Here is a 13269-nt window from a genome sequence, read left to right as displayed (position 1 = left end):
TTTCAGGCTGTTTTCAGGTTATTTTCCAGGACATTTTCTGGCTGTTTTCTGGACCAAAATGGCCTGAAAATGGCCTGAAAACAGGCCAAAAAACAGCCTGAAAATGGCCCAAAAGACGGCCTGAAAATGGCCGAGAAACAGGGCGAAAAATGGGTGGAGGCAGGGCCAGCCAGTGGTGGGATTAGCCCCAACTACCTGAATCCTACCTGTTCCTTTGAGGAAAGTGGCCGGGAGGTGGGACGGGTTGTGATGAATGACATCACCCACCCAGTCACATGACCAACCAGCCATGCCTACCCAGCCAGAGAACCGGTTGTTAAAAAATTTGCATCCCACCACTGGGACAACCATGATGTGGATGACTAAGAATCTCTATAGACAAAAAGACATATGATGATACATGCAATGATGAAGAGTGCCTGACGATTGAATAGTAGCTTAAATATTTAAAATTACTTCCTGGAACACTCAACATGCTTGAAGGATTAAATGGTTTATTCCTATTCTTGCAAATGATTTTGGATTCATTTACTATTTATTTTGTATCTTGATGTTCCTCACAGAACACATCCATGGGGGATGCTTATGATAGTCATAAAGTATATGACTTTCCTGATTAAAATTACTTTGAAATAATTCTTTTACAATGGAAAGAATTAACTATAATAGGGAATTAAAAGAAATCCTGTGTGCAGATTCTCATTTGGACTTGTTAGGCTAGATATATTTGTCATTCCTTTTAGCATTATTTTTGTGCTACTTCCCAAGGCAGTTCTTAAGCACTATTATAAATGAATAAAATAATTTTGAGATGAACTTTGTTTCCTCTCAGTCAATGGAACTTAAGCTTAAGTTGTGGAATCTGTCATAGAGATATCTGTGGGAGTTAAGTGCAACAATGAGACATTATCCATCATTTTAGAAATTTGTGTTGTTTGCATGCATGAGCAATTCTATTTTATTAAACATTGTTTCTTGAAATGTGGCGCCTACTGGGATTTCCAGAAGAGCTATGTCAAACTGAAGATTGCTCTGCAAAAGTCGAGCCAACGACAATGGCAAAGACCAAGGAACTTGTGAGGACAATAGTTCCTTGGAACCTCTCCAGATAAAGACAGACAGGGATCATCCACATGTGCTTCAGACTTTGCTCCCTACAGATAGAGTTCAGTACAGCAGTTTTTCATGGGCTGGTGTGTCAGGAGACAACAGTATTAGCTGTCTTGCTTGTAACCACAACAGAGACTTTTAAAAGACACTTTAAAGCAGGGGTGTCAAACTCAATTTCATTGAGGGTCACATCAGGGTTGTGTTTGACCTTGGACCAGGGTGGGCTTGGCCAGGGTGGGCGTGGCCAGCATGACATCACTTGTGTCGGGGGCACCTGTGGTGGCCCGAGTGCTCTGTCAGTGAAAATGGAGCTAAGCTAAGCTAAGCTCCATTTTTGGCAGGGATGGCCTCTTGCAACCATCTGCCAGTGAAAATGGAATTTGGGAGGGCCACACATGGCCTTCGCAAGCTCCATTTTTGCTGGTAGAAGCACCACATGCTGGTCCTTCGCTGTTTCCAGGGCAGCCCCATGGGCCAGATCTAAGCACCCCTTGGGCCAGATCCGGCCCAAGGGCCTTGAGTTTGACACCCCTGCTTTAAAGTTTGCACTCATTTTCTAATCAATGTCAGAAATTGCTCATTAATTATTTCTGACCTATAGAGACTAAAGAAATGACAACTTTGAAAACGTTGAGTGAATCTGCCTTTAATCCTGAATAAAAGAAAATTTAAATCATAAGTTTAAGAATTTAAAAGACTCTTATGATTCAGTGGCAAAGAACTTTGAATATAATGTAATGCTTGAATAGTGGGAGAATATATGGATGAAAGGTCTAAAATTCATATTAAATTATAACTTAAAAGAAAACTTTTGTAAGATGATATATGGTTGGTATCTAATATCCGATAAGTTGTCAAGAATGTATAAAGGTCTCTCAAATGACTGTTGGAAATGTAAATACGAAAAATGAACTTTTTATCATTCATGGTGGACATGTGACAAAGCAAAGAAATATTGGAGTAGGATTCACATCTCAATACAGAAGATTCTTAAAGCGAATATCAAGATAAAACTGGAGACTTTGCTTTTTAGGCTTAATGGATAAAGAATTTGAAAAAAATGAAACTTTGATGTTATATATGTTGACGGCAGCAAGATTACTTTATGCACAAAAATGGAAGGATACTTTGATTCCCACAATAGATGAATGGCTGCAAAAGTTGATGGAGTTAGCAGGCATGGGTAAATTGACTGCTTTGATCAAAGAAAAGAACACAAATAATTGTGTTTCTACTTGGAAACCGCTTTTGGACTTTGTGCCTAAGGCACAAAAACTTTGATTTTGGGTTTTGCTGATAGAAATGGCTAGTATATAATATTATAAAAACAGAAAAAGTTGAGGTTTTATGTTACTACCTTATTCTCCTGCACCAAAAGGAGTTGGAAGTCAATGCTTTTTATTTTCTTTTTCCCCTCTACCTTATACTTTTCTCTCTTCTCCTTTCCCTTTCTTATTTTCCCATTATTTTAATCTTTTCTTGTACTTCCGTATTTTACATTTTGATAAACTAATAAATTAGTAAAACAGATAGAGTAAAAGAATTTAAAGAATCTGAAATAAACAGTGAAAAGCTTAACAAGATTTTGATTGTAGAAAGATATAGATTTACTAAGGGCTCAGAACTAATTGAAATATTGAAACTTTTACAATAAAGGTTTGGAATTAATTATATAGTACAAGCTGCTCCTTGTGGGAATAAGGTTTTGTTCTGGTTTTTATAAGACACAGATAATGAATTTAATGACTTCAAAAACTGGATACTAGAGGGGGCTAAAGTAGAGTAGTCTATTCCAACAACAAAAATATTGAAAGAGACTTTTGGATAATAACGGAAATAGTCATACAATCAACAATGTTTATAATTATGTCTGCTTCTACGGATAGACTACGTCTACAAGATTGTTGAAGAAATGTCAGATATAGAACAAATTTTACCTGACAATATAGAGATGGTGTTGAAAGTAGATTTACAATTTGACTAGCCAAGATAATAATTTAGAAAAGGATGTTTCAGTGCATTTACAAAATAAATTGGCTGAAGTTTTAAAATAACTTCATAGCTTACAAAGACCCTGATGATTGGTTTCTCAGCTATGCAGCTTGGAAACAGTAGCTGTCATAGACTGTGTAAGTGCTATAATAAAAGGGCTGGGCATTTCTGCAAGTCTATGACAAGATGGTTGTGTGTGTGTGTATGTGTGTGCATGTGTGTGTGTTTTATATAAAGTCTCTTCTCAAAAATGCACAATTAAGTTTTGCATTCTGAACCTATCCTTGCTGGCCTAAGAATCACATTAGTATTCTACCGGCAGCTGCCTATAGGTAGTAATATTATTTTGTCCATAACCAGAGGGAACAATTAGACTAAGCCATTCTCTGACTATAAACCAGCCAAAGTAATTGGGTTTAATTTTAATTTTTGCAATAGCTTTAAATTAATAGAAGCAGCTGCTGCCACAGTGTGTGGGTGTCCTTTTCCGGCAGGCATGGAACTTAAAGAGGAAAAGAGTAAACAATGATATGTCTAGGACACAGAGGTTAATACAAGAACTGAACAATGTCTTTGTTTAATCAAAAGCTTCACTGGCCATATCAGTGTGCCATAGCTCTTTCATTTCTCTGTTTTGATAGCTGCTTTCTTGTTTTAAATTCACAAATAGTCTCAATCTGATTAGGTTTTTGTTATTAGTATTGTAGTACCCTCACTCCTACATTTGACTTGGAAACAGATTATCCTTAAAAAACGGCAGTAAGAATAGATTAACCCTCTGGAGTTCCATTACAGATATACTGAGACTGAAGTTCTCTTAAAATAAACCTTTTCTGTAAATAGAGGTTAATATATCTCCTAAGGGAGAATAAGTCTTTCTCTTGTAGAAATCACTGGATAGTAAAACTAATAGTATAAAAAAAACAACAAAGAGCCTTGTGCCACCTTTAAAACTAACAGATGTACAACTGCATAAGCTTTTGTAGTTTTTAGTACATCTCATCAGACATATGACATATAATTCATTGAACTGTCATTGAACTGTGTTCAGCTCTTGGTGTCTGAATGGAAAAATGCTTTCCATCCCAATCTAATTTTAGTACAGGGATTGTTGGTAAGGGAGGAAAGTGGGGACGGTGAAAGGAAGGCGAGAGATTGCTTTAGTAATGAGATAATACAAAGTTGCAATTAAACTTCTAGTGATTGTTGAGGTGCACTCTGTTTGATTTGAAGCCCACTTAGATATATTTGATAGCATATTAAGGCAAGAACAATACTAGGATCCAATTGATTCCCTGCTTTTTCTACTGATTGGTTGATAGTCACCCTGGACATTTTCTGTTGCTCCAGATATTGGCTTCCCCCTGCTGGGATGTTGACAAGCTTTCCACACACATTTGACACTCCGTTTTGATAGTATTCTTAAATTTGGTTAGAAAGACAAGATATTTCACAGACCTGTTAGCACTGAATAGGTAAACCTAATTGGTGCTTGGAGTAGTTACAACCCGATATCAAATGCAGCAATAACATTCATGTTCTGCCTTTAGATACCCCAGAAGTTTTTGATTAGTCATTGTCATCATGCTCATCATCATGCTCATCGTCAGTGGTTCCTTTCACACCAAGCTTCTTCCAATGACTCTCATCTGTAGTGGCATCTTTGGCACTGTCCCATTTGATGTCCACTGTCTGTAATTCATCATTTAATGTCTGATGCCAAGTTTTGCGTGATCTGCCCTACCTCCACTTTCCCTCTGGCAGCTCCCATCGTACAGCATTTTTCAGGTATCATATTCCGGCAAGTGAAGAAATGGCCAGCGAGGCACGTTCAATGACCTCCGATCTTCCGTGACAAAATTTCTTGTTGGTGGTACAGTTGCACTAACTGACACTCAGAATTCTTCATAGGCAATGTTGATGGAATACATTGAGCTTTTCTGGTGTGTGTGCCGTTATAGATGGCTGCTGGCACAATGATTAGTTATCACAAGGGGGAAAATATTCATCTGGATAAGATTTTTTTTTATCCCTATCTACTGGTTATTGCCAATCATTTTTCCCTGTCCTTTATTGTTAGAGGATGGTTATGGTGAAACTCTTGTGTTCTTTGTTTATGAACTCTCCAAGAGAATTTGGCTGGCTCCTGGGAGAACAGAATGGAAGACTGGATAGGCCTTAAATATCAGAACTTTTTTTCCCTCTTTCTCTTCCTCTTGGACACATATACATATAACTACTACTACCTACATAGAAAATTAATTTCCTCGATCCTTTTGTCTCTATGATCCAAAATAATAATGAGAAAATTAGAGAGTGTATAACAGACTGCACTCCAACAATATAATACATATAATAAATAACCCTCTCATCCTTTTTGGTTGCCGAGCCAGAGCAAAAACAAGGGGAAATGGATTTTATTTCATCTCCATTGAGCAGTGTTGCAGTCTCTTTTATTGTTTTTTGTCAGGAAGATTTTGGTTTTGCTTTGGATGGTTCTTAACTGTGTCTAATTATAAAATATGTCATTTTCTACAACGGGTAATTTCTTGTTTCCATTTCACATTAAAAATAAAAGGCCAAAACTGATCTTCTGCAGTTGCCTTTTTTGGGGGGACTCATTACTAGAAAAGACATTAGTATTGCTGTGTTCTGCAAATCATATTATATTTTCTTCACCATCATTGCCTGATTGTAGTGAACTCCTGATAAAACCATTACAGAGGACCTGTTTATTATATTGCTTAATTGAATAAGCTAGTGCCTACAGGATAATAGTATTCTTTTGCCAGAGGGCTGGAGAATTTGTTGTATTTGATTACCAAGAGTCTTGTGGAGCCTGTCCAGGCAGATAAAAGCTGAAAGCTTATAATTCCAATCAATTTTGACTCATATACCCAAGATGGCCATATATAATTATCCTGAATTCTGGTACAAATTTAAATATGCTGTCCAATGCAAGATAATCTCATGCAAATTTGATTTCTGAAAAATGTACTTTTGCTCATCTTCCTGCTGTGAGTTTTTTTATCATCCAATAATTGATTTCTGTACAGTTTCAACATATGGTTTCAAGAAATAACATGTCATTTTATAGCTATTTAATAAAGCACATTGAAATGACTTATTTAGCAAGGGTATAAAGCAATATAAATTTGGAAAAATGTTTTTATTTTGCCTTAAATAAGTTGAATTTTCTGATATTCCCATAAGTTTTCATCACAACTCTATGATATAGTTTAGGATATATTTGGTCTTGTTCTGTACTCAATTTTACACTATGACAACTGCTTTTTCCATAGCCATTCTCTTACATGACATTAATTTCAATGAGACAAGGCTGGTAAATCAAATCATGGATCTATGGGGAATGTTCTCTTTGTACCAGGCTTGAATATATTAGACGACTTTATGTCATAAAGTGTTTTTGTGACTGGGGAAATAGAAAGGAACTTTTCAAAGCTGTTACCAAGTATTTAAAAATAGACTTAATAAGTTCTTCCAAAAGGCGTAGCCTTTGTCTGTTAGTCTCTTTTTAATTATTAGTCTTCTTAATAACAGATATGAAATTTATATAGGATTTGCAAAAAGTTTAAGCTCACCAAATCTCTGGATATCATTATCTGTTTCCATTTGCCTTTATTGATGCATTTTAATTCATGTTTATATATATGTATGTATGTATGTATGTATGTATGTATGTATGTATATTCTCTGTGATAGTTACTTTGTCTTATTTTATTTTTCAGGCAGAGACTTCCATCCCAAAATGTGTATTATTACCGCTGTCCTGATCACAGAAAGAATTATGTTATGTCATTTGCTTTTTGCTTTGACCGAGAAGATGACATATATCAATTTGCTTACTGCTACCCTTATACTTATACTCGTCTTCAGCATTATCTGGATAATTTAGAGAAGAGGAACATGGACTATTATTGCAGAGAGCTTCTAGGACTTAGTGTGGTAAGTAATGGTAGGATTTACCACTCATAATGTTTTCTTATAAATATCTGGATCTCAATGGTGAAACATGAAGTTTAATTGTCTCAGCTAATGGAACAATGGATTCAGTTATTTGCTACTATGATAGATATCAGTATAATGTCACATTAAAGCCAAACTATTACGTAGATATGTTAAATTTGCAACTGTCTATGTGAAACGATAGAGAGAAGATTAGTGAGGATTTGTTTCCATAATTATTATATGGAAATATGATATAAGCTTTGCTGATAGTATCTTCATTTTCTTTATGTTCACCAATATTTTGTTTGAAAAGCTATATTACTTCATAATTGGATTCATTTCCATGGCTTTATGTAAAATATACCTACATGAAGAGCCTTTCATTGTTATAGGATTTATTTATTTATTGAATTTAGAAAACCACTGAAGTCATAAGACTCTGATTGTTCTGAAGACAGATATGAATGAGGAACACTTATGTTTGTCTTTCCTGAGTTTGTTGGCACTTTCTAAGTCTAATAAAAAAAATGGAGCTTTCACTAGCATTGGTTGCCAGTAAGCTGTCTTTAGTCAAGGTCATGCTTGAGCAATTCTGTGGAATTGTAAAACTTGAAATTTCAGCTATGAAATGTGCTACGGAGGTGCAGAAAGCTCTGGAGACATGTTTCCATTTGATGTCAAGTTGGAAGAAGAGAATGCAGTCAAAAAAAATTAAATTACATTTTTATTTGTTATTTGTATTTTTAAGATGCCCAGAAAAAAAGTATTCTGTTGTTTCAGGACAAATAAAATACAGAAAATAAACACACATGTACACATATACTAAATTCCAACTAGAAAAACAGCTAATAGACAAAACAGGGCTGAAGACTATTTATGAACTCAGAAATTGTAGTTCATCCTCCTAGATTTTACAGAGTACTGTAAGAATTCAGCTTAAGAAAGTCGAGTTCCCCAAGAGCTCTGAGTTCCATTCCCACAAAAAAAGGAACTGCATTTGGCTTAAAATATTCCTGCTTTGGGTTTGAGAATGAAAATTTAAGTGTGGAAATCTCCTTTCCACCACTGGTTTTGAATTTTTAAAAAAAGTGAAGCTAATATTCTGCTATTCTTCAGAATTATTTTTCACTGGGGCTACCTCTAGGGGCTCAGGACTCAAATGTGGTTTGGGAGCTTGTTTGGGTATCAACTCATATGAAGACTTCAATGTAATGTAGACAATAAGAAAGATAACTTGCACTGAAATATGTAGAAAGCATTGCATTTTTAAAATCGAGAATGAGGTTATATTTGGAAGTGGCTCCCTAATTTGCTGGAGTATAAGAAGGGGAAGAAGGTGCAGCCAATCAGACTTGCAAGTTTCTGCTATTGTAGCCAATCTTAATAAAAGTAGCTTTAGCCTTCCTGTGGAATTGCTTTCCTGGTCTGGTCTACCTAGTGGGATTAACATCAATCTTGCCAGACTAATTTTGGAATCTTGGCTCTTACAACTACAGATATCCTCAGTAATTGGGACCATAATTTTTGTTGCTAAGCAATGTGATCAGGCAAACTGACAACAATTCTGGCAGTTCTGGTTGTAGTTGTACAGGCCTTTAAGTGGGAAAAGCTAGGAGTTCTGGGCAAGTAGGCCATTGGATATGCAGGTACTGTAGCTGGGGACATGGGCAGATATTCTGAGCATGGGAAAGTGTGTGGGTAATGGGGGGGAAAGGTGCTAGTGGCAGGCACCATGGAGGGCAAAAAAGCAGTGGAAGCACCATGTGAATCAGGAGCTCACAAACAAGGAAATAAAGCACAGGAAAGGCGGGTGGGACCAACTGCTCACTGGCGCTACCAGTTTGCTAGAACCAGTGTGAACCAGCAGCATCCCACCACTGCTTGTCTCCATACAGATGCTCTCTGCAAAGAGATTGAAAAAAAAAGCAGTCTTCAGTGGGATTTGAGAGACTAAACTTACCTAAACCACTCTCACCACCTTTTAACGAGACTCTTCCTCTCTTAATCACTTTAGGAAGCTGCTTGTTACTAATTTCTTGGGAGTTAAGAACTTCCCCCAAGTTCTTATTGTAATTCACCGGAAGATTTTGCCTTCTGTTCTGGATGAAAGCAGCTTTGGCTAAGTTTAAGGATTCACAAGAGAAGCCTTTACTTTTTGAAAAACTTAAAAATGGTTTTAGAATGTTGATTTTGGAAAATTAAGGAGCTAGATGGACTTGAAAGAACATTTCCTGTGGGGTGTTTAAACATTTATAAAATAGGATGTGAAGTTTTTGAAATTAAATGGTAAGAAATTCTCCTGTGACTAAGTTTTGCTGACTGGAAAATAAACAGATAAGAGGGGACTTGAAGGCTGGCTACAAGGAACCAGAAAGAACAAATATCTTAAAGGAAAAGAGCCCCATACATAATTTGTTTATAGAATTGCTTTGGAAAATTTAACTCAAAAGTTACTTACAAGATTGGGTGGCACTATAGCATAAGAACAATAGATTTTACTAGATAAAACAGAAACCTAGACTGATCTGAATGTGGATTTGTAGTTTAAAAAATGCTGGATTACAAAAGTGATTTTGAAGAAGATGTTGTGGATCAGAAAATGGATTTAAATAGAATGATTTAAGAGTGATATGGAAAACGATGTCAGAATAAATTTATAAATGAAACCAGCTGATGTTTTAATAATTAAAGGGGATACAGGTAATCCTGTACAGGTAATAAGTCAAAAGAATGACTTGGAAAATCTGCTTTGGATTTACAAAAACAATATGTAGAACCAAGGAAACTCTCCCCAATGAAAAGAAGATATAGAAAGTGTATATTTTATAATCTGACTATGGATAAGGGATGAAACCAGTGGTGGGATTCAATTTTTTTTTACTACCGGTTCTGTGGGCGTGGCTTGGTGGGCATGGCAGGGGAAGGATATTGTAAAATCTCTAGTCAGAGGTGGTATTTGCCAGTTCTCTGACCTACTCAAAATTTCCGCTATCGCTTCTCCAGAACTGGTCAGAACCTGCTGAATACCTCCTCTGGATGAAACATGGGAAGAAGAGGTTTTTTTTAAAAAAAATCAAAGTACTAAAGAAGTTAGACAAATTGTTTATACATGTCTGGATGGAGACGGAGACATCTTTTTAATATATTTTTTCTCTTTTGTTTTTATTATTTTTTCACTTTTCTTTTTTTTCTTTAATTTTCTTATTTGTATGTCTTTTAACTTTGTATTTCTAAATTTTAATAAGTTTATTTTAAAAACCCTGCATGGATTATTGAGAATACGCTGTGCATTTTTCAAAGTATGTTTTTCCATTTCCTCAGCATAAGTATGAAGAAATAAATGTAGTTTCATAATATATTTTTTTTGTAATAGAATAATAAGATTCTGGAAATAACAGACTTTGCTGGATAAGCAAGGCCTCAGCTTAAATAGTTTTGAAAATAGTGCCTTCAGGAAAAGAAGTGTTTACTCTCATTCTAAGTCAAGTTGTAGAAATAGATAAACAAACAAGATTTGAAATAGATAAACAAACAGGATTTGTTATTCTTATAAAAATTTTATTTATTCTACTTTGCTTTATTCTTAGAAATAAAACAAATTTTATGGAGGTGGAAATCTTCCTTTGATAACTCTTGTAAGTGAAAAAGCAATAACTAAATACCTGATTTGCCTCTCAAATTGTTATAATTTGTTTTATGCCAGGAAAACTGGATGAACAGAGTAATAAGCACTGGGTTGTATGTTATGTTGTTTACTGTCAATCTATATAAGCTTCAGTTGTATTCAAGCAATTAGGGTGCCTTTTCAACATTACAGTAAGATTGTTATTGTTTCTGTCATTTACTATTTGCTTGACTATGTTTATGAAAAAATGATACATGATTAGTAACAGAAGGAATGAACAAGTCAAACTAATAAAGACTCCTACAATGAATTGAAATTATATTACATATATTAACTTCCTTCCCCAGTGGAACATTACTAATAGTTCCCTGATCATAATTTCAGAAGTAGAAATTATTGGGTTGATTCACATTATTTTATCAACGTTTGCTCCCTTTCCCCCTGTTAAATTAAATAAAAGTTCATATTCAGTGGAATTATGAAGCACTAGTTTTAATAGCCACTTTAATAAACAGGTAGACTTTAAACAATATAAAAATCTAACAAATGTAGTCCAGCTGCCACTTGTCAAATGTCCTTTATTTGAAGGCTACTAGGAGAATTTTCCAGAGAATCTTCTTTGGTTATCAGCTGCATTTATGTATGAATAGTTTGATTGGATCTGTGTAAGTGGGGAAAGTGATATGTGTGTTTTATCAGGATTAATTAATTAATAATCAAGAACCATGCTTAACCTCTGCTTGAAAATTACCCTGGTAATATGAGTTAAACTCAAACTCTTTACATTTTGGTTTGGGGCTTGTTATGTCTACTTCTGGATCCATAGCTTCTAATAATTAGTACCATTGTTATCTCAGGATGTACCACATTTTTCGCTCCATAAGACGCACTGCCCCCCCCCCCCACCACCACCCAAAAGTGGATGGAAATGTCTGTGCATCTTATGGAGCGAAAAATAGAGCTGCAGCAGTGGGGTCCTTTTACAGTGCTGAACCCTGCCTCTTCTGTCTTTGTCATTGTCCATTTTCCTCCTCTAAACCTAGGTGCATCTTATAGTGCGAAAAATATGGTACTTCTTTTTCTTTCCATGGTCTTACACAAATGAAGGTCAGAGAGAACACAGCCCCAGTGTCAGGCTTTGCATCAGAAATAGTGTTAACACTCAGTCATCCAAACATTTTGCTCCCGTATTCAGAAATTCCTTACCGTACAAGTTCATAAATACAACGTGAGTAGATAAAGCATTTTATGTATGTGTTTGTTCCACATTACATTCTAGGCCTTTTCATTTTTCTCTTCTCTATCAATAACAATTTGATTGTTTCATTTCTAGCCTTGAGACTGAGAACCACCTGCTTAGTGTTTAAATAACAGTTGTATATATGGTAGTCTGAAAATCACAGGTTGTCATTTCACCAGCTTTTGTGATTATGACTAGGAAATTCTTTTCCCATTCATATCATTTCTTCCATCAATACAGACAAAAGAAAATTACATTTCTCAAAGATTCTTGATCTGGTATGCCACTACTACTACATCTGCTATTGAGGATTCCTGAAAGAAGAAAGAAATGAGAAAGAGATGCCAATATCACCATTACAGCACTGCCTTGTTACTTGGTACATTTAAGAAAATGAAAGAAATTAGAAATCCATTATTTCCAAAATTCAAAGAAAAGGCATGAAAATCAAGAGATGATGAAAGAATGATATGACAGCTTACTTTATTACAAAACAATTCGTTTTGCTCTCAAATGAATGTAGTTGCTATTATGCTAGGAAACATCCAAGTAACACAAGAGCAATTTACAAATTGCTAATCCGGGTCCATTGTTTTTTAAAAAAATTGGGTGGTTCCTGCATTTCCTGAAGCTTATTTAGTAATCCTGATGTCAATATTGCTTCCAAAGCTGACTTCAGAATTTCAGGAAATATGGGAAAGTTTTAACTGTTCTCCAGAATGCTTTAAGAGCTAATTCTCTGTAGACTAGATTGTGGTTTGATAAATTGCTCAAAGTATTTAGTGAACTTGTTGGTTAATTAGTGTTCTCTTGAAGTGATACATAGAATTATATCTTCTTAAGTTTTATTTCTTCTTATGTTAAGTCCAAAATAATTAATAGCAATTAATAGGAATTGCATTTAGAAAACATCTCTGTCAAAATAACAGTCACATGGAAGAAGATTTAAGTTACTTATTCCATCTTGTCATATCCGTATTCCATAATGTTTATGTGACTAAATAAGTATAAAATATCTACGCATAACTGATTTTATAATTGATTTTTAGACCTGGAGTTTATTAAAAACATATAAAAAGCAGTTCAGAAATAAGATAGTATTTTATTATATTCACTGAAATTGAATTGTAGAATAAATGGTGTAGCAGATGGCAACGTTTGGGGGAGGGACAAAGGTCTAGTGGAATTGATTATATCTTACTTTATGCAACCTTTTTAATCTGGTAATTTCATTTAAAGTTGGTCTGTTGCCAGGTAGCAGTCATTCACTGCAGTGGTGGGATTCAATTTTTTTTACTACCGGTTCTGTAGGCGTGGCTTGGTGGGTGTGGCA

General features: G+C 35.2%; 1 protein-coding gene across 3 annotated transcripts in view; it reads left to right on the top strand.

Annotated features, from left to right (window-relative positions):
• BEND5 (BEN domain containing 5) overlaps nt 1-13269 on the top strand; it is an 862462-nt gene that overhangs the window by 279532 nt on the left and 569661 nt on the right. For all 3 annotated transcript variants that reach the window (XR_015742872.1, XM_087929892.1, XM_026707046.2), the window contains exon 5: nt 6852-7068. Coding sequence is in view for 2 of the 3 variants with exons in the window: in XM_087929892.1 (XP_087786018.1) it covers nt 6852-7068 (217 nt within the window). In the remaining variant the exon portion in view is untranslated. The remainder of the gene's footprint in view (nt 1-6851; nt 7069-13269) is intronic.

This window comes from Pseudonaja textilis, chromosome 3 (assembly GCF_049901715.1).
Source record: "Pseudonaja textilis isolate UNSWEBS1 chromosome 3, rPseTex1.2, whole genome shotgun sequence".
Taxonomy (NCBI): domain Eukaryota; kingdom Metazoa; phylum Chordata; class Lepidosauria; order Squamata; family Elapidae; genus Pseudonaja; species Pseudonaja textilis.
The sequence above is the reverse complement of the archived record's forward strand: the minus strand, read 5'-3'. Positions and strand labels throughout refer to the sequence as shown.